General features: G+C 36.7%; 3 protein-coding genes and 1 non-coding gene across 4 annotated transcripts; 2 read left to right on the plus strand and 2 right to left on the minus strand.

The window, feature by feature from the left end:
• The first annotated feature begins 2,123 nt into the window (after positions 1 to 2,123).
• Positions 2,124 to 4,750, plus strand: LOC147385617 (pentatricopeptide repeat-containing protein At2g13600-like). The gene has a single exon (XM_086424369.1). The coding sequence runs from the start codon at positions 2,413 to 2,415 to the stop codon at positions 4,531 to 4,533; it is 2,121 nt and encodes a 706-aa protein (XP_086280495.1). The 5' UTR covers positions 2,124 to 2,412; the 3' UTR covers positions 4,534 to 4,750.
• A 1,927-nt stretch (positions 4,751 to 6,677) lies between these two features.
• On the plus strand, positions 6,678 to 19,641 carry ALB3 (63 kDa inner membrane family protein). Its single transcript, XM_086422129.1, has 12 exons — positions 6,678 to 7,160; positions 9,584 to 9,694; positions 9,932 to 10,006; positions 12,710 to 12,770; positions 13,697 to 13,770; positions 13,881 to 13,985; positions 15,280 to 15,387; positions 15,710 to 15,712; positions 16,455 to 16,558; positions 17,265 to 17,414; positions 17,499 to 17,625; positions 19,286 to 19,641. Exons 1-12 carry the CDS (start codon positions 6,807 to 6,809, stop codon positions 19,388 to 19,390), a joined length of 1,377 nt encoding a protein of 458 aa, XP_086278255.1. The 5' UTR covers positions 6,678 to 6,806; the 3' UTR covers positions 19,391 to 19,641.
• Positions 8,364 to 8,435, minus strand: TRNAG-GCC (transfer RNA glycine (anticodon GCC)). The gene has a single exon. It is a non-coding gene; the product is annotated as a tRNA-Gly (tRNA).
• Positions 19,642 to 20,082: 441 nt separating the features above from the next.
• Positions 20,083 to 20,755, minus strand: LOC147385620 (CLAVATA 3/ESR (CLE)-like protein). The gene is made up of 3 exons (XM_086422127.1): positions 20,620 to 20,755; positions 20,355 to 20,422; positions 20,083 to 20,238 (listed from the first exon to the last, which is right to left on the minus strand). The coding sequence occupies exons 1-3, from the start codon at positions 20,741 to 20,743 to the stop codon at positions 20,143 to 20,145; spliced, it is 288 nt and encodes a 95-aa protein (XP_086278253.1). The 5' UTR covers positions 20,744 to 20,755; the 3' UTR covers positions 20,083 to 20,142.
• Between the last annotated feature and the right edge of the window lie 946 nt (positions 20,756 to 21,701).

Raw genomic sequence — 21,701 nt, forward strand, 5'->3', positions numbered from 1 at the left:
TCCTTTCAATTACAGGACCATTTCAAATGATCAGTGGAGGTTTTACTAAGATGAATGTAATATTCTCCTATCACTTATTGGGATTTATTCTCTCTCTACACATGGAACTTAATGTTCAGTCTTAAGGCTTGTTTTTATTTTAAAATCAACGCCTCCTGACATCCATTGTTCACACAATTCTAAATTTTACCATATATATATATTGTTTACTTTTTTCTGGCGGTGCATGGTTCTTTCTGTTTAGTCAAGTTGGCCTTGTTTTCGAATTGTGCTACTCAACGACTGCAGCCACCGTCCAATGATTGATTCCGTGGGTGGTGGTGCTTTTTTGCCTGGTGTGCAATCTTGTTACTAGAGTTTATTGTCAACTGATCTTCTGGTATTATTAAGGCTCATTTTTGGTTCTTAGTTACTCCCCTAATAGGGGAACGAAGGTTTATTCTATGATGTCCAGCCATGTAGGGGATAGGTACCACTAGTTATGGTTGCAACATAAACCAGATAGTGAAACCCATGGTGCATTGTTGTTGTTGGTCAGCAGATAATTGGGTGTCATTGAGCAATATTGACGATATTAACGGTTTCAGGTGTGGGTCAAAGTTTTACGATCCTCATCCATTGTCTGCATGTCACCTCATGATCTATAAAGATCCATCTAAATGCCTTCCATCTACCTGTTTATCGTTTTGACGTTTGCTCTGAATCCATCAATTGAGGACCTTTCACCTCAGTCTATCCTTCTGCAGAGTTCACCCCCAAAGTGTCTTCCTTCAAGGGGGCCTCTGCTTCTCAACCGATGGGTCCATGTTCTCTAGAGTAGGCCAAAATTGTCCAAAACTTCGATCAAAGTCAAAGACACATATGCCCGGCCAAACTATGCACAAGTTTGAACACAACCATCCCAATTGAGGGAAGTACCACGACCCACTAGAAAGGCATCACCTTGAGAACATCGGGGTTGTGCAAGATGGATATTGTGAGTCCCATTTTGGTTTGAACGTCTTAATTGAGGATAGGTTAAAATCTAAGACATCTCAAGCAAGTACTTGATCATAGTTGTTAGTTTTTCTTTATGTAGGTTCTGTTTGGATATAAAGTACAAAATAAAAAGTAACCGTGTGAGAAATTACCTTTTAGAAAGTAAAAAATTTAATTTTTATTATTATTTAAAAGATTTATATTTATGTTTTTTAAAATAAATTCAAACAATCTTTTTAGTTTTCCAACTTTTAAAAATAAAAAAATTACTTTTTAAATTGTATCTAAACAAGTACGTAGAGTTATCCATAATCAAACTGTACTTCAGTGGAAAAATGAACCAACACCAAAGAGATCTTTTATTTTTCCTAAATCCAAAGAGAACCTTGGTACCTCTCTTTAAAGTCGTGTTGGGTCTCCAATGTTGATAGAAACAAAACTATAAATCTTTTCCTTACTAAATTAGAAAGATTTTAAGCCTTACTTAGGGTCGTTTTGCTCAAATGGATTATCGCATTAGCAATCCAACACCTTAGTCATCTAAAAAACTTAGATAAAAAAAAATAAAATAAAAATAAATCAAAAAACAATTTCTTTTAGGCTTGATCCAAGATTTTAGAAAGGAACAGTTCTACATAATTCCAAAACTTAAAATTAAAATTCAATGATGAAAAATAAGTTGTTTTGAATATTTTTTTCAAAGTTCAAAAAATTTTGTCCACTGCAATCTTGAAGCATTGGATCATATTTTTTGATGACACAAGGTAAATCCAAGGACCTTTAGTAAGGGTGAAAATCCTTGCTAACTTAGTAAGGCTAGTCAGACTCGAGCAAAATCATTGTTTTAGGGAATAGTGAGGTACTCTTTAGTTTTCAAATTGTTGGCATGCCCATTTACCTTAGTCTTTTTTTTTATAAATTAATAAGAAATAACCTTAATACCCTCATCAACATTACTATCATATTCAATAGGCTGATTGAAGATGACTGGTTTTGGAATAAAAATAAGGATATAAGAAAAAAAAAAAATAGAGGATTTTAAAGAAGCTGATGTCCAAGTAATTAAAATAACCTCAATGCCCTCATTATCATGGTCTCTATTATATCTGATACTCGATGTCAAAAGTAATGTCATCAATTTGAAAACATAGGGAGATATCTTAAATATTCACCAAAGCTGGAGGGGTATGTCATTTATTTTAGAATTAAAAAGTAGCCAAGTATCATACATTTGCTTACAGGTTGAACACGAGAGCATTTAAGTCATTTTCATTAGTCAGTCAGAGTAGACCTAGGTCAAGAGAGGGCAGAGGCAATACCTATATCAAATTTAAATTCTAGACCAACCGACCAACTAACTCAAACCAAAGTACGAAACTCAATGACACCAGCGTAGATCTTCTTTGTATAAAAGAAGGGAGTAGGGACCATGGGATGGGAAGATTTGGATCAGTATGGCGTCAAGTCAGTGATCTCCATCTCCCAGATTCAACCCTCTTTGCCAACCTCTTACAATCGTGCCTCAAATCTAAATCCCCTCGAGATGCCCATCGGGTTCATGCTCGCCTCATTAAGACCCAATTCGCTTCTGAAATTTTCATTCAGAATCGACTAATCGATGTTTATGCTAAATGTGGTTGTTTAAATGATGCACACAATTTGTTTGATAGAATGCCTCAAAAGAATACTTTCACATGGAATTCTATAATAAGCGCGTTCACGAAATCGGGATTCCTTGACGAAGCGGTTCGTCTTTTTAAGTTGATGCCCGAACCCGATCAATGCTCTTGGAACTCGATGGTATCTGGTTTTGCTCAGCATGATCGCCTTGAAGAAGCTCTAGGGACCTTTGTTGAGATGCATTGGGAGGATTTTGTACTCAATGAGTACTCATATGCTAGTGCTCTCAGTGCTTGTGCTGGGTTAATGGATTTAAAAATGGGTACCCAAATACACGGTTCGATTTCAAAGTCCCCATATTCATCGGATGTTTACATGGGGTCAGCACTTATTGACATGTATTCCAAATGTGGAAGCGTGTTCAATGCTCGAAAAGTCTTTGATTCGATGATCGAAAAAAACATAGTCTCATGGAATAGTTTAATTACATCTTACGAGCAAAATGGTCCGGCGAATGAGGCTATAAGATTTTTCGTGAGAATGATGGAATTTGGAATCGAGCCAGATGAAGTTACACTTGCCAGTGTAGTTAGTGCATGTGCAACGTTATCCGCAATTGAAGAAGGTTCACAAATTCATGCCCGCGTGATCAGGTCTGACAAGTTCAGGGATGATCTTGTGTTAAGTAATGCATTGGTTGATATGTATGCTAAGTGCAGTAAAATTAAAGAAGCTAGACTTGTTTTCGATAGGATGCCTATGAGAAATGTAGTGTCGGAGACATCCATGGTCAGCGGCTACGCCAAGTCAATGAGTGTCAAAGTCGCACGATTAATGTTTACGAAGATGACGGAGAAGAATGTCATTTCGTGGAATGCACTTATCGCGGGTTATGCACAAAATGGAGAGAATGAAGCTGCACTTGATCTGTTCTGCCTTTTGAAGAAAGAGTCGGTTTGCCCTACACATTACACCTTCGGAAACATCCTCAATGCGTGTGCCAACCTTGCTAATCTACAGCTTGGAAAGCAGGCACACACTCATGTCGTGAAACATGGTTTCCGGTTTGTATCCGGACCCAAGTCAGATATCTTTGTGGGAAACTCACTCGTGGACATGTACACGAAATGTGGTTCGATTGAAGATGGGTATCGAGTGTTTGAAACCATGGTTGAAAGGGATCGAGTTTCATGGAATGCCATGATCGTGGGTTATGCCCAAAATGGGTATGGGAGTGAATCTCTAGGTCTCTTTAGGAGAATGTTAGTGTTGGGAGAGAAACCCGATCATGTTACAATGATTGGAGTTTTATGCGCTTGTAGCCATGCGGGTCTAGTTGAAGAAGGTCGTCGGTATTTCCGTTCAATGACAGAGGAACATGGTTTGGTACCATTGAAGGACCACTATACGTGTATGGTTGATCTAATTGGTCGGGCTGGCTTCCTTGATGAAGCGAAGAAGTTAATAGAAAGCATGCCAATAGAGCCCGATACCGTCATTTGGGGTTCCTTGCTCGCAGCTTGTAAAGTTCACAACAACATTGAGATGGGAAGGTGTGTGGCAGAGAAACTTTTGGAGCTTGATCCCGAGAATTCGGGTCCATATGTTCTTCTTTCGAACATGTATGCAGGGCTTGGAAGATGGGGGGAGGTTATGAGAGTAAGGAAGCTAATGAGAAAACGAGGTGTTGTTAAGCAGCCTGGGTGTAGTTGGATTGAGATAAAGAGTCGGGTTCATGTTTTCATGGTGAAAGATAGAAGGCACCCTCAGAAGAAGGAGATCTATAAGCTCTTGAAGATGCTTACTGCACAAATGAAGCGATCTGGATATGTTTTGGATCCTGGATCTACGGCTCCAGAGATGTTCTACAAGCCAACGAAATTGGATAAAACCTTGTGTTGTCAAAGTGAACTGCTCGTTGTCGCTGCTGTTTGAAAAAAAATGGGCTTACATACCCATATTTTTGTTCTGAGAGTTAATTTTTAAAACTCAAGTTACTTTTGTTGTAAGATCCATTAGTATCTTCTATAAAATTAATTTCTTCTATTATTTCTCATACGTGAGAACCTGTAGAAATGGATACATATTTACTTTTGGTTGCCCATTCGTAGATTTGTTTTTACATTAATCGATGTTTTAGAGATTTATCTCTAAAATAAATCTCGGACTGTAGGATCAGATTAGTTATACATCATTACTATTTGGTGGCATGCACATTTTTGTTTGATTAAAAAATATATATATGAAATAATTTTTTTTTAAATTAAAATATTTCCGTTATAAAAGAGTTTGAACTTTATTCTCCTGCTCTCACATATGCATTCTCTTCATCGATTAATTAGAATCTACGGAATGAACTATCAACTTTCTTTCAATGAACAACTTCAAATAAAGATTCTTCTCTATTGTTCGTCATATCTAAGTTTATACCTCGAATTGTATCCCTGCGATGTTGAAAAAAAAAGGGCACTTGATCATTTGAATCTTTGTTGCGGAGCAATTCTTTCAAAAAAAGGCATTTGGGCGTCCTTGCTTTCTCGATGGAGGTTTCTATTTAGATGTTGATTTAGAATATGTTGTTGTCGATTCCTACCTATAGTGATATATCAATGGACTATATTGAGGGATTGCCACTTTCTTATGGCAAGAATGTCATTTTTGTTGTAGTAGATCGGTTCACTAAGTATGCTCACTTCCCTCCATTAGTACATCCATACACTGCCATAGATGTTGCCCAAGCCCTCTTTGAAAATATCAGCAAGTTGTATGGCATGCCTTCAACCATTGTTAGTGACCAGGATGTAGTCTTCACCAGTAAGTTTTGGCAAGAATTGACGATCATGCAAGCCTTGATCAACGATGGCTACACACGAATCACCCGGAATATAGTGAATATGAGTAGTTGGGGGCTGACCATAGAGGGCTTCATATGGAGTAAATTTAGTAGAAGAGTGATGGGAGGTGTTATACCACCATTCAGCTATGGAAAGCCATTTGGCCCATTGTTTTGGTTGATCCCCAGCCAGACAAGCAAGTCGAGTCTCTGACCGAGTTAAGGCAGAAGGTAGCAACAATGAATCTCAAGTAGGAGGATGAACCTTTTGAAGTCCGAAGCAGATGAACACTACCCTTTCTCCCTCCTCACTCCGGCTTTGTCCCATACCACGACGTGCAGAAGCCTAGCCTGCATAGGGCAGGGCCCTGTTCTGTTGGCCGTTCCTACAAATTGCAATTTCTTACTCTTAATTACTGTATTAAGAGAAGATCTTATATATTAGTTATTATTGGCATATATGCCAGATATTACATTAGGCATACTTATCAACTTTCTTGGATGATTTGTAGCCAATGAAACTTGTACAATATAGAATTACTGATTTAGTGGCCATCCCCATATATAGTACTTCTTAATATCCAAGCCAAAAAATTAAGGACAGTAGTAGTGGAGAGACAACTCAAAATACACTAATCTTACTTTAAGTTGTTTACCATTTATTGATGATTACCTAACTAGTACTAATGAAAAAGCACTGCTTGTCCAACACCTCTTGTTGTGCATAAGCGTAACAAGAGTAAAGATAAAAATAAAACGAATACATAAAATTTACGTGGTTCGGCAAATTATTTACGTCCGCAGAAGAGAGAGAAAAATCCACTATTAATAATAAAGATTACATAATCTCTGTCCATTGCCACAAGTAACTTTACAGAGCCAAAGAAATAATAATAATATTAATAAAGAAATCTTACTTGAAAATACAATATATACCACACACAAAAAATCTCCTCGGGGGACATTTCCCCGAACCCTTGCATGGACCCAATCGAGCAGTTGAACCGAGCCCACTCCGCATCAAGAAAAGATCCCTTTTGATATTATCTTATGTCTTGAAATCCAATAGGAATACTAGACATCTCACAACACCTATTTATTAATTACATCATTTTTAAATGGATAGTAATGTCAATACCTTGAACTATTTTCAGTAGTCAGAGGTCAAGGGACGTAACTATATTTTTACATTAATAAGGAAGGTAAGTTAAAAACAAAACAAACTATTTTTAACTAAGCCGACCCAACAAATACGGATAATACGTAAAAAAATCTCCCTCTCTTGAAAGCTTGCTTCTCCATTCCTCATCTTCTTCTCTGGCTCTCATGAAAAGCTGAATTGAGACTCTGCAGAAACCTTAGAAAAGGTTCAATCATGGCGAAAACCCTAATATCATCTCCTTCGTTTCTCAGTACTCCTCTCCCTTCTATCTCTCGCCATGGCCTCCACAGATTTCCTTTCTCCAGACCTCCTCGCAAACTCAATCACACCAGAGTGCAATTCAGCTTCCATGAAATTCCTCCTCTTCAATCTTTCGATCATTCTATCGATTTTCAAGGAATTGTTGGCCGAGCAGAAAGTCTGTTGTACACACTTGCCGACGCGGCTGTTGTAGCTGCGGATTCAGCTTCTGGTGGTGGCGCTGCATCTAGTTCAACTGATGCGGCAGTTCAGAAGAGTGGAGGGTGGTTTGGTTTCATCTCAGACGCCATGGAAGTTGTTTTGAAGGTAACTATGATGAGAATTTTAAGTTTGTACATGCTGTTTGTCGATTTTATTGTTTTCGTTCTGAATTTTGAGTGTAATTGATGAAAATTTGTTCATTTGTTGCTAGTATATTTCGTAGTATGTGTAGGAGGATCTGAAACAGTAGATTTGTAGCTTGAGAAGAACTTTTTAATTACAAAGATTCGAGTTTGAATATACAGGACATAATATCATATTGAGGATTTTGATATCATGGTGTAGAATACAGTTTAGCTATATCTTTTCGAGACACTCAGGTGTTAGATTTACAGCATTATATCTTTAGAATGTTAGCTAGTTATGGGCAGTACATATGGATAACTAATTTATATTCATAGTACTACTACTACTCAAGACATACCGACCTCTAGAAGGGAATATAAGTGGAGACAGTTAGATTTATTTAAAAAAAAAATTCCAGAAAACTTAACTGAAAATTGGTTTTTCTTGAGTATGCCTTTGTGGAAGTTGAGGTGGTCACAAAGGTGGCCGGATGTTCTGTCATCTACTCTTTCCCCTACTTGGCAATTCCCAGTTCGGAAGCATACATTCATGTGGGTGAAGAGGGTTACTTTTCTTTGCCTCTTTCCCTATTTTAATAATCTAATAAAATTAATGGTTGCCTTTCGCAACGAAAGTTTAACAAAGGTAGGGTACCAACATGATGTAGGCTGGGGCACCATCCATGTTGCACCTCCCTTTTTAATATGGTACATCCTGATTTTCTATTGGTTATAGGAAAGGTAAGTTAACAAGAATAATCTAAGGCTACTTTATTTTTATGACCTTAATGTTTGAAGATTGCTATGAAAATTGACTAGAACTATTGGCCCTCATTATGTGTCAAACATGAAAACTCCACATTGATTGGCATGTCTGGGTGACATAAAAGTTATGTCGATTTATTAGTGAACAAGGAAAAATATTATCTAGACAAGTGAATAGATTGACTCTGAAACAACAACGATTAATTACTATTGCTATAAAACAAGCTCGTATTTTATCTTTGTTACATTTTCTTAATAATGAGAAACAATTTGAGATAACTGAGTCAATCCCTAGAATTGAAAAGCAGAAGTGCGCTAGCGCGCAACGGCGGAAAAGCCGTTGCTTGCTGCTCGTGGAGTGCTTATGCACTCCACTCGCTGCCTACTCCACTCGTTACCACTAAACGACGAAGCCAGGAGCGGAAGGAGGGACTTGAACCCTCAACCTCAGCCTTGGCAAGGCTATGCTCTACCATTAAGCTATTTCCGCCAGCGGGGCAACGTCAAGTAGCGAAGCACTACTGAGCAATGAACGTATCACTTGATACGGACGACTGATGTTTTTCCGCCGGACCACACTCTTGACCTCCGATCGAGCTATTGTTCCGTAATATTATAATTTTTCTTGGTTAGCGTCTGGTTTTGTTTTAGGGACATTATTCTGAATTTATGAACTTTTGTTGGGGTTGTTTTACATCATGTTTGAGACAAGTGTCTCTCTCCATACCTTCCATCATCAGTGACCCATAAATTTAACCATAGTTCTATTAAATTTCAATTTTGTATGTATATATTCTAAAATTACCTAAGGAAAGATTGGTGCATGCCAAGAGCCAATGCTTCGTGCTTGTGTGTACACACATTATTTCAAAAAATAAAATAATTTATGTAAATCCATAAAAGACCTCTTCTTTTGAGTTAATTATAAGGAGTTTTTTATAGGATATGGTATAAGAGGATAAGGTCTTTTTCTAATGCTGGACATCAGGTGGGATATGAGAGGTGTTGATTTAGTAGTAGCTTGGGTGAGGTGACTCTAACCTTCTGCCTAAGTAAAGTCAATGGTTGTTCAAACGCCGTTGCAAAGAAGGTTGGTGTAAACAATAATATATTTATTTTGCATTAATAATTAACATTATGGGGCTCATTATGTTTGTTTGCTGCGTCAAGCTTGAAAAGGATGATGAGCATTAAGAACTTATGTGACATTTGTATCTATGAAGTAACTTGCTTTGTTTGCTGCATCAAGCTTGAAAAGGATGATGAGCATTAAGAACTTATGTGACATTTGTATCTATGAAGTAACTTGCTTACTTTTTTTTCCCAGTGGACTTTGACATACTTGTATAATTGTGGTTTCTTCCCCATCTCTCCTTGGAATCATTAAAGTAAATTAAGTAAATAAGCCCAAAGGTTGTTTCTGTAAAGTTGTGTTCTTAAACTAGAATTAGTAAGTTGTGTTCTTACTAAAATTTGTTGGTGCTTCATAATGATAATCTCATCTTCATGTCCATATAAAAGGCTGTGTTTTCTGTATTTCTAGCTGCGTTGTATTTGTTCTGTTCTATTGGAAGTTCGGTATCATTCTAGCAAGATAGTGTTGATGTGTGGATAATTTGCATGTTTTATTGGTTACAGGTGCTGAAGGATGGATTTACAGCTGTGCATGTTCCTTATGCCTATGGATTTGCAATAATCTTGCTCACTGTTATTGTCAAAGTGGCCACATTGCCTCTGACAAAGCAGCAGGTGAACGTCCCTACTGACACTGTAATATAAATGAAATGAATAATCATGAGTGTCTACAATAATTAAACACCTAGATTGTTTTGATCATGACAAGGAAAACTTTCTAACCCTAAGTCTCTTAACTGTATTTTTAATACCAATTTGGATATTATCTGTTATGTAGGTAAATTTCTTCTTTTTTTCTCCTCAAGAGTGCACCTTTGTGCCTGCTTTACCCTTTGTTTATGTGATATATAGGTTGAGTCAACACTGGCTATGCAAAATCTGCAGCCAAAGATCAAAGCTATTCAAGAAAGATATGCAGGAAATCAGGTAAATTACATTCTCGTAGGGTTTTGGATTTATGGATGCCATCGTATCACCAAACCAAGCTTGAGCAAATGATTATTTGTTTAATTATATGACCATCAAACATAAAAATGGAACAATACCTCTAGAGCAGAAGAAAATTACCCTTACATTTCCTTTAATGGGTGCCTTGACTTCTAGGGAATTAGTCCTAAAAGCAGGATCTTTTTATTGACGTCTCCCTTAACTTGCAGTATTTAATAATTGCATATCCTTCTCAACTTTTAATTTCTTAATAACATAAGCTGGGGCTTTGTCAGATGTTCATCATGAACTCTAGAACATTTCTTAATCCCAGTCCTTATTCCATTGACTATATCAAGAAGTTGTCATCATTTAGTGTGGAGACACATAAAAGTTTTAGTAATGCCCTGGGGACACATGCCCTCTTTGTCGGGAAATATTACCAATGTTGGGGCAGTAGTTGCAAGGGGGAGAGATACAGTAAAAAAATAAAAATAAAAACTGATCCACAGGTTCTGGAAACAGACAGTGAAATGTCAGTGGTAATTGGAAGGCTTCTTGGATGTGTTATTCTTTAGAATACCTTTCAGTTTCAATCAAAACTCTTTTCCCTGAGTTTTTATAGATATTGATAACGTACGGTAACTCAACTTTGAGTAAGCCCTAGTCTTGTAGCTCATTCTAGAAAGTCTAGCAAAGCTCTAAAGATGGTAGCAGGTGATCATCTTCAAATCTATTAGTGGATAAGCAATCGAGTATGCTTGACTAGGAAGTCTCCTGGTAACACTAATTTTTTTTTTTTTGATAAGTGTAATATATTGATGAGAAAAGGGAGAACAAAGAACAAGGAGGCTGAGGAAGCCTCTCAAAGAACAACAAAACAGAGAAAGCTAAAACATTAATGATTACAAAAAGAGTTCCATCTAAAAATAAAATCATCAAAAGTAATCCCCGCGAACTCTATGTTTTGCTTTGACCAAAGGTACAAAAAGCCCATGATCTCCAAGAACCCGTCGTGAGAGCTTCTCATCTTATTGTTGAACTTGCCTTTATCATTTGCCATGTTATGGAAACTAATTTAGCAAATACAATCATGAGATAATTTTGGTATCACAACAAGCTTTTTTTTTTATAAGTATCACAACAAGCTTTTTTAATCCTAAAAATCTGTGTGCCATATCCAAATTCTCTTGAGGCTGGGGAAATGGAAAATTAAAATGCTCTAAAAATATTCAAGGGGACTCCACTGATTACAAGATGGATATATACATTTATATGTCTGGCTTTTCTACCAAAATGATGTAAATACATCAGCTAGGGTCTGGGGAATACACTGAGGAGCCCCTCTTCTCTAGTGATTGGATGAGTATGGAAGTTACATTCTATAGTAAATAGACAATACCAGAGAAAGACGGTCTAGTATAAATTGTGAACATACATAGATGCTGACGTTGAACCTTCGGTTCTTGAATTTCACTTCATAAAGGACCAAGGTTGTAAGTGGATCATTGCTAAGTAGTCACCTAATGTGACTGAACCCTTTTTAGTTTATGCCAAATAAAGGATACAATTCTTCTCTCATAGTTGTAGTAACGGTTGCCCATTGCACTTGGCTAGCATTGTAATTCTTAACATTTTAAAATAGGTGACAAAGAGGTCGGCACTGGGAGTGGATACTTTGTAGCCCCATTTTCCTGTAACTCTTGCTCTGCAGTCCACAGAACATCAAATTGAAAAAAACAACAACTCAGTCTTCTTGTCGTGGTTTAGATTAGTTTTGAAAAAATATATATATAAAAAAGAAGCTTTTTTTTCTTTCTCAAATCAAGTGTTTGAAAATGGACGGTCATTGAACTCCTAAATTTAAACGATTGGTTGTAACCATCTTGATGATGTGGCACATCCTCAACCGTTGATATTAGTTGTAATGCTCCAGGCCCACAACAGTACACTATCGGTCGCTTTCGGCCGAAGCCCGCACAGCTTTAAAACGCATTGTACCATGTAGGGTATGGTTTGTCTTTGTAGCCCAGTCTCTAAATGTTCTCATGTCCAATGTGGGATTAATCACACTCCTCCCTGTCATTCCTCCCCGCAATGTGACGGTTCCACTTTGACGCCATAGTCTCCACAATTCTTTTCATGTCCAACCAGTAGCAGATCGGCTAGGCCATGACAAATGGTATCAGAGCCAAGGATGACTTTTCTTGTTTGGTGGGGAGGTTGTGACAACTTTGCCGGTGCGCCATTGGTTGGACGTGGAAAGGCTTGCAGAAACCAAGGGGTTGAAGTGGAGTTGTCACGATGCGGGGTGGAATGACAGGGAGGAGTGTGATAGTTCCGCATTGAACAAAAGAACGTTCAGAGCTTGGGCTACAAGGACAAACCATACCCTCAATGCTACAACGCGTTTTAAAGGTGTGCGGGCTTCGATCCAAAGCGGATAATATTGTACTGTTGTGAGCTAGGGGCGTAACGTTAGCTACATGAAAAATGGGTTACAAAGAATCTGCTCATGTTGGTACTTGGTACTCCCTGTTGCACCTTTTGTATGCTATGCATTTAATATTATATTGATATCTTTTTCTTGTTCATGGCAAGTATGTAAAGTAAAATCCATGATTGGACCTGCAAGTTTGATTTGGCTTGTTTCTTGGCCTTGAAGTTTGATATTTTTTTCCCCTTCTTGTTATTTACCCTTAGGAAAGAATACAACTTGAGACATCACGTCTTTACAAACAAGCTGGGGTTAATCCATTGGCAGGTTTGTCTACATTATCAATTTATATCGCATTATTTTTTAATTAGTTATTAACAATTTCTTATTTCAATTGTTTGATTTATAATTTTCTTGTTGGATAGTTGGGTTAAGGCATGGCAATGATAATTTGCTAGTTGGAGTATGGTTTTTATTGTTTCTAAGTTCAAATAAATGGACTTGTATTTTTTTGGAATGTGACTACCTATTAGAAGAAAAGGAAATTCTTCGGAATGGGATTGTGATTATGAACTCAATAGTGTATCACAACAGTTTTATTTTAATCTCTAATATTATCTTGGAAGCAGCCTCTGTATGATGAAGATGTAGAATGTTATATCTGGAAATTTTTCCTTACTACTTTTAGGGCGGGGAAGTGGAACTCTAGCATTTTTCTTAACCATTCTTATAGAAACTCCCTTATATATATATATATATATATATATAGAGAGAGAGAGAGAGAGAGATTGGGTTGCATGGGCTGAGAGCCTACCTATCCATGTGCACTGCATGTCCACATGGAACCCAAAAACATAATTGGGTGCCATGTGGATGTAGATCACAAAATTCTAAGAACTCTAGAAAGAAAATTTTCACGATTGATCAACACAATTTAAATTTGTGAGTTCAGTGGCTGTCCATTTTCATAGCCTTTGATCAGGCAAAACTAAGTTTTTTTTTTTTTTCTTTTGTAATTTTTTTAAGACCTAATCTAATTCTAAACATGAACCCTAGGGGACTGAGGTGTCATTTGGGTCAATGTGGCAGTCAGCATTGTCCAAATGAAGACCTCGGTCCAGGCTCTACATGGTCTATATGTATGATTTTTATTTGCATAGTCCACTTCTTACCCAATTTGTAATATCATATAATTTTACTCATAAAGTAACACATGTTGATATCATTTAACAATTTCTTTTACTAACAAACAGGATGTTTCCCAACTTTAGCCACAATACCAGTTTGGATTGGTTTATATCAAGCTCTTTCAAATGTGGCAAATGAGGTATATAAGAGGGTAACTTCAAAAAATAAATAAATAAAAATTTAATGACTTGTAAGGTCAGAAATGATACATATTCAATATTCCTGATTCCATAACTCTTTTATATGAAGGGATTGCTAACAGAAGGTTTCTTTTGGATTCCCTCTTTGGGGGGTCCAACCACAATTGCTGCTCGACAAAGTGGATCCGGAATTTCCTGGTTTTTTCCATTTGTGGTAAATAAACTTTACATTCTTCAGGCGCATGGACTTTTGTCTTTAGTTCCACTTGCAAATATCATCACTCAAATATTCTCCTAATCATGAATGCTGAATGTCAGATTTGCATTGTGATCCTATGTTAATGTATGTCCTTATTGTGAAGCATAGTCACCAAGTTTGATGCCTTATTGTAAAAGTCATGATTAAATCGTGACTTTTCTCCTTCACCGATTAAATCACGACTATTCAATCAGTTGCCACTTTTACAAACTTCGTGATTAAACCAGCAAAAATGAAAAGGAGGTATTTCAACATTATTTTAGTAATATGGGGTATGTTAGCCTAGATAAAATTTATGCCTTCCCAAATCCGGTCCTATTAATGCACTAGCAAGAGATGACGATGAAGATGATGATGACTATTTTACTGGTGAAGTGTCAGATAATGAGGATGCAAATGATGATGACATTGAATTTGATGATTTTTGATCGGTTGATGCCTAATTTGTAATTGTGATTGTAATCTTTTTTATATTTTGAACAATATAAAACTTGAATGTGTTGTGGACATGTGGTTACTTTTTGTGGATGGATGATATTAATATGGGGGATTTGGTGATTTTTATTACAGTTTAGTATGTGGGATTTGCTGATACAATATAAGAACACCACTTAGTAGGAACAATTACACAACCCTAATCCTAGTCCCATTTTTCTTTTCTTTTTTTCCAAATATTTTCTTTTCCAACTTATTCCCGAACCCCGATTTGGTGACTATGCTATGAAGCAGGTACCCACTATGCTTAAAATATAGAAATCTAGGTAGAAAGCAGTTAATATGTACTCTGCCTGTTTTACGTGTGCATGACACATCTACCCGTCACTGGACAAAGGCCAAAGTTAGGTCACTCCTCGGATGGGTTCTTGCAGACGTTGCACTGATTTGGACAAGCCAACCCCTTCGATTCAGGGCTATATCTTAGATGGCTACATGGAAGCAGGTGTTGGGAAAGAAGTCCATACTTAATAGACAGGAAGTTTGAGATTGCCTGATCAGGGTAATTTTGTTTAAGGCTCATCACTTTGTGGCCTAACTTTTTAAAGGTCTTGGTTGATGAAAACATGACAAAGGTGCTGAATCATATCCTATAGTTGGCCGAGCCACATCCACCCAATTCCCCAAGGTTTCGTCTTTAGAATTCAGTTGAAAAAAGAACACACCCATGTAGGTGGACCCGCAGAAGTACTGTTCATGCACTCAATTTCTATTTTTGGGAAGTTTATGCATAACCATATAATACCTCCTGCAGGATGGACATCCTCCATTGGGCTGGCATGATACTGCAGCATACCTGGTTTTACCTGTCCTCCTTGTTCTTTCTCAATATGTGTCAATGGAGATCATGAAGCCACCCCAGGTGGAGAATCAACTTTCTTATTGAACTTTTTCTTCCCTTTTTTATTGTTTAGTCAAGCCTTTTCATATCGACTTTTGTACTAAGCTTTTTAAGTTCATGTTTTCTTTTGGCAGACTGACGATCCAGCTCAAAAAAACACACTTCTTATTTTCAAGTTTCTTCCACTAATGATTGGTTACTTCTCCCTGTCTGTCCCATCAGGATTATCAATCTACTGGTAGGTGTCAGTCTAGGACTATCAATGTTTTTTTTTTTCTTTTTTTCCAAATATTTTCTTTTCCAACTTATTCCCGAACCCCGATTTGGTGACTATGCTATGAAGCAGGTACCCACTATGCTTAAAATATAGAAATCTAGGTAGAAAGCAGTTAATATGTACTCTGCCTGTTTTACGTGTGCATGACACATCTACCCGTCACTGGACAAAGGCCAAAGTTAGGTCACTCCTCGGATGGGTTCTTGCAGACGTTGCACTGATTTGGACAAGCCAACCCCTTCGATTCAGGGCTATATCTTAGATGGCTACACGGAAGCAGGTGTTGGGAAAGAAGTCCATACTTAATAGACAGGAAGTTTGAGATTGCCTGATCAGGGTAATTTTGTTTAAGGCTCATCACTTTGTGGCCTAACTTTTTAAAGGTCTTGGTTGATGAAAACATGACAAAGGTGCTGAATCATATCCCTATAGTTGGCCGAGCCACATCCACCCAATTCCCCAAGGTTTCGTCTTTAGAATTCAGTTGAAAAAAGAACACACCCATGTAGGTGGACCCGCAGAAGTACTGTTCATGCACTCAATTTCTATTTTTGGGAAGTTTATGCATAACCATGTAATACCTCTTGCAGGATGGACATCCTCCATTGGGCTGGCATGATACTGCAGCATACCTGGTTTTACCTGTCCTCCTTGTTCTTTCTCAATATGTGTCAATGGAGATCATGAAGCCACCCCAGGTGGAGAATCAACTTTCTTATTGAACTTTTTCTTCCCTTTTTTATTGTTTAGTCAAGCCTTTTCTTATCAACTTTTGTACTAAGCTTTTTAAGTTCATGTTTTCTTTTGGCAGACTGACGATCCAGCTCAAAAAAACACACTTCTTATTTTCAAGTTTCTTCCACTAATGATTGGTTACTTCTCCCTGTCTGTCCCATCAGGATTATCAATCTACTGGTAGGTGTCAGTCTAGGACTATCAATGTTTTTTTTTTTTTTTTCCGGTGATATATGCAGCATACACAACCACCACTTTACCATTCTATCTCTTTAGCAATGTCATGCATATGTTGCATCCATATGATGAGACAATGTTTTGTCTTCGCATTCAATTGATATATAGAATTTGCAGCTTTGTATTCCTATTGGATAGTGAGTTAGTATGGCTGAACTAATCTGTTTTATACTTTGTAGTATTACCCACATTTAAGAGATTAGCAACAAAAAAAAATTGAAAAGAAATTACTCACATTTATGTTATATTCTTAGGTGTTCTTTATTTATCTAAATCTAGGTTTTATACAAATATACACTAATCTGTCATTATTGGTACGGATGTATCGGTTGCTCAGTTTTTCTATGGTCAATTTGACACCACACACATGTTTAAGCAAAAATTAAATGGAAATGCACCAATCTTATTGTTACAGACATCTATCTGATGCCATAGTCATTCTTAAATCATTATATTTATTGATAACTTTATTTAACGATGTTAGGCAACTTTTCCACAAAAATGAATATGACTAGACTTAATAGAATGTTGTATTTTTTATGAAGATGGCTGAAATGGAAAAGGAAGTTGTTAAGCTGCATTATTTTGCATTTATTTATTACTGTATACCTGCTTTTCATGTTATTGAGATTCTTCATTTGGTTACTAGGTTCACAAACAATGTCCTCAGTACAGCACAACAAGTATGGTTGCGAAAATTAGGTGGTGCAAAACCTGCCGTTAGTGAGAATGCAAGTGGCATCATTAGTGCAGGACGAGCAAAAAGATCTACTACTCAGTCAGCGCAAACTGGTGGAAGGTTGGTGGTATATCTTTCCAATAGTTATCTTTGTTCTCTAGCTGGTTCATGAATTCCCTGACAGGCTATCATAACAACCAACAGGTTTGAGCAATTAAAGGAAGAAGAGAGGAAGAAAAAATTGAACAAGGCTCTGCCAGAAGGAGAGAGTCAGAGTTTGGCTAATGTGTCTGATTCTGATGTTGTCTCTGATGAAGAAACGAAGGACGAGGTATGTTACGACCTATAATTCTATTAGGTTTACTTATCAAAAAATAATATTCTAGTAGGTAATGCTTTATAGAAGTGTTTTCATATGTTTATTTTTATTTGAAAATTGTTTGGGTAATGCATAGCTAAAATACTATATTACAATACTTGTTGGTTATCAAAAAAAATATTACAATACTTGTATGTGCGTGTGTGTGGAAGCATTGGTTTTTTGGCCTTGTCAAAGACATTATTTTCTACACCTTGTGTTGTTTTTAGAGACTGATACACATGTCTGTGACCTTGTTACGTAGTGCCAGCAAACTGAACTGGCATATAATCCATGAGAGTATCCTCAGTAAAGTTGCACCGCAGATATTATGTGTCGGTCCTATTAATATTATAGATCTTAATTTGTGAGGTATCATTCCATGTATATATATTTTTATTTTGAATTAACTCCTCTAGTTTCATTAACTATCACTAGTCTGTCAATGCATCGGACTGTATCAGACCCAAAATCCAATCCATTTTGATCCGATAACTATGGGCCTGGATCAAGGATTAGGGTTCCAATAAGGACCCAATCTGACAAGGGTCCAATTCAATAAATTATCAGATCGGTTTGGATCAAACATCTTCCGATCTGACATGGACCCGATCCAATGATGTATTTGAATATAAAAAAATGTATATTTATATTCTACATTTTATTTGTATATATGACGTACATTATGTTTTATCTATACTTCTATTAAACCAAATCAGGTTGCAGTAGGACCGATCCGAAAATATTGATTTTTTGGATTCGGGTTAGATAAAAAAAGAAAAACACATTGGATCAAGTCTGGTTCTAATAAATTCCTTATCGGATTGGTACTATTGTGGACTCCTTTGGCGTAATGAGAAGATGATCTTCACTCCTGGAGATGAGATTGGGAATGGGATGGCTGTGATGGAGATCATGATCATCTTTAAACAGATTTCAAGGACACAAACATCCTAAAACCCGTGATAATAGTTATGGATGTGATTTTTTTTGTAAGAATGGGGTTTGGTTCCATAGAGATGTGGAGATAGTCGGATCGCTCGATCAACTCATGTTCTGCCCTTGATCTGTTAGAGATCCCATTTGGCACAAGATCGGCCGTCAACATGGGATTAACGCTGGACAAACAGGGCCAAAACTCAGTCCCGTCAATCATGCAATCATCTGATCTCCATTTCTAATGATTGTACCATGTTCTGTGTGCATCTAAAACAAACATAATACATGGAATACATTTCAGGTTCATTTTGAACTAAGATAATTTCTAAATTGGATCGAGGAAGAGCAGATTCCAAGCTTCCCTTGCATGTTTGCCATGTATTATACATTTTGTGACATTTGAATCTAAAGATGATTAAATTGCAAAGCAAATAATGGAAATGGAAAGCACAGTCTTTCTTGGTGGAGTCGATGTTGTGTCCACCACGACATAATTATGATCTGATCCACTGGCTATAATACATCAGTGATCAGAAAGTGGGCCTCATCTCCTCCAACAGATATGCCTCAGTTTGTTTAGGTGTTTAGGTTAAGATGGGATCAGATATCTCAAAATAAGATGTGAGCAGTGCTCACATTACAGAAAATAATGTTCTGTTCTGGATTTTGTTAACTGATTCAAGATCTATGGCAGGATGAAGTGCTAGAGGAGGTATATGCTCCTAATAGTAAAAAACAGATTCCGAATTATTCTGGTCCAAGGAGGAGCAAGCGATCAAAGCGGAAGCGTACGGTATGAAGATATCATGCGTATCTCTTCATTGAATGTAGCTTCTGGTGAGTCCTGTACATCTCAACAGATTGTATCTTGATATTGTAGTGGCCATTTTTATTTTGTGTCAAAATTTGTTACACGTGGTTTGACTGAATCACATATTCTCTTAGATGTTAATTTTTAAAATCATGGCGCCCAGGCAGGCAAGTTATTCACATAATTACTGTGTTATGGGTGAATTTTCATGAAAGGAAACCCTTGAGAGTTTAATTTTATTTATTTTTTAGTTTTTCTTGGAAAAATTGTAATATAAAAAGGGGAGGGGTGGATGGGGGAGCTTATGGTTTGTATCCATTAAGTCATAAACTTTAAAGAGAAATACTAATATGCGTGCAACATTTTGTGAAAGAACTTAAAAAAATAAAACAAGTTGTGAGGAATCAATTTTTTTATTTTACATTTTTCCTGTAAACTTGAAAATGTCATGAGATCTTCTCATAACTAAGAGCTGTGTATATGGCCTATGTAAGTTGTATTGTCTTGGAGACCTAAGGATGCTATGCAGTGTGAAGTTGTGGGCAGAAAGAATGGTGACATAGTGCTCCGGAATTTATCATCTCAAGGTTTATTGAACATGAATCTTAAAATAAATTCCATTATACTACCAGTAGAATACTAAGGACATCAAGTCACCCAACTTACTAATTCTTTCAAGTGGAAAGAAACATCACCACGCTCTCTTATACTTGTACACAGAACAAGTGCTACCTATCCATTCATGGTTTCGATGGTGGGTGCCGGTTTCCAATTGGGCTGGGTCCTGATGGGACTTTGCGGATTTTCTTCCCTTGAATCTGTTTACTGTTATCCTCCTTTCCAGACAAATAATATACAGGGAAAATACAGATGTTAGCCATTTGCATTAACTCCAATCAAGAGAAGATGAAAAGAAATCACTAAGAATTTGAACAATATTCATGAAACTCACCTGATTGGATAAAATGTATCCACCTTCCGATAGGGATCCGGGTTGTGCAGATCCAAGCTTGAAATCAACTATATGGCAGTATTTAACGATATGAGATTTGTTACAACTTACAAGTGGTCCAAACCATAAAAACTAATAACTAAGATGGAGTGTTTACCTGTTTTAACTCTCTATAATATGACATATTGGCATGTAACTAAAGATATTGAAAATCTTAGTGAATAAGAACTAAATAGCTTAGCATGAGTAGAGATTCAGTGCTTACCTGATTCTATAGCTTGAACCATGATAGGAGTGTAGAAATAGTTTTTGAAAGTTGCAAGGAGGAGGAATACCAAGAGAAGATGGGTTAAATTTTTCCTCTTCATCTTAAGCCTGAGCTTTTGCATGGTGGAAATGATTTGAGGAGGAGAAGTGTGGGGGCTTTTTCAAGCATGGAGAAACATTTTTAACTGATTCGTATGTTGGGTAATCATAACCAAACTTGAAAAAAAATTCAAAATGTTTGCCAAAGGTGTTAGGGAATCCTATGCCATACAGATTGAAAATGATAAGATTGGGGCATGTGGGTTGACTTCTTCTTAGTCATCATTGTAACCGTGATAAAGTCTTACTGCTCTTGCATGTATTTTCTTGTTAGTGCCTAAACCCATGCTTTCACAATAGATGTGTCGGCGTGGAATATTGTGGACTCACCAATCATGGATTAAAATATTTCATGATGATAAATCTTCCAAAGAACAAGGCTTTTTTCGAATAAGCCAATTCATTTGGGACCCTGCAGATCACTTTTCCTATTCAAAGATCAGCTCTTTGTCTCCGTGTTTTCTCGTCGAGAATTATTTGCAATAGGATGATAGAAAAAAAGAAAAAGAAAGAACAAGAAAGGAGTTACTCAATTTGAAATTCATTAGAAATGTAGTGGAAGAATGAACACAGAAAAGAGAGTAATTTATATTTGAATGATTTTTTTTTTTTTTTACTCTTTCAGGACTCCCCTTAATATTCTCGATTTCTTTTATATATATATTTTTCAGCAAAAAAGATAGATTGCAGTGATACATAGTGTATCGGTGGTTAATATTGCATGCTCCATACTGTTAATTTATTGACTGATTTGTTCTAATTATGAAGTATAAGGTCATTCCGAAAAAGAAAACAAAATTACCAAAAATCTTTATATGAAATATTAGATAGATATAGAGCTCAAATCTTATATATTGTTAAGTATGGTAAGTGGCAGTGCATATCTGTTCAGATGTTCTCAGTTGCAATTTTTCGACAGTAAAAAATGAACTGTTTCTGTTGATTTTACATCTTTGGCATATTGAATGGTAGTTCATTCTC

Source organism: Akebia trifoliata, chromosome 14 (genome assembly GCF_017979445.1).
Source record: "Akebia trifoliata isolate Shusen 1 chromosome 14, ASM1797944v1, whole genome shotgun sequence".
Classification (NCBI taxonomy): Eukaryota; Viridiplantae; Streptophyta; class Magnoliopsida; order Ranunculales; family Lardizabalaceae; genus Akebia; species Akebia trifoliata.

Excerpts from the sequence above, each read along its gene's own strand:
- LOC147385617 (XM_086424369.1), top strand. The coding sequence starts at position 2,413 with ATGGGAAGATTTGGATCAGTATGGCGTCAAGTCAGTGATCTCCATCTC.
- ALB3 (XM_086422129.1), top strand. The coding sequence starts at position 6,807 with ATGGCGAAAACCCTAATATCATCTCCTTCGTTTCTCAGTACTCCTCTC. Across the intron at positions 17,415-17,498 it reads TCAGCGCAAACTGGTGGAAG|GTTTGAGCAATTAAAGGAAG; the intron begins GTTGGTGGTATA and ends AACAACCAACAG. Across the intron at positions 17,626-19,285 it reads ATGAAGAAACGAAGGACGAG|GATGAAGTGCTAGAGGAGGT; the intron begins GTATGTTACGAC and ends GATCTATGGCAG.
- LOC147385620 (XM_086422127.1), bottom strand. The coding sequence starts at position 20,743 with ATGCAAAAGCTCAGGCTTAAGATGAAGAGGAAAAATTTAACCCATCTT. Across the intron at positions 20,423-20,619 it reads GGTTCAAGCTATAGAATCAG|TTGATTTCAAGCTTGGATCT; the intron begins GTAAGCACTGAA and ends ACTGCCATATAG. Across the intron at positions 20,239-20,354 it reads GATACATTTTATCCAATCAG|GAGGATAACAGTAAACAGAT; the intron begins GTGAGTTTCATG and ends TTGTCTGGAAAG.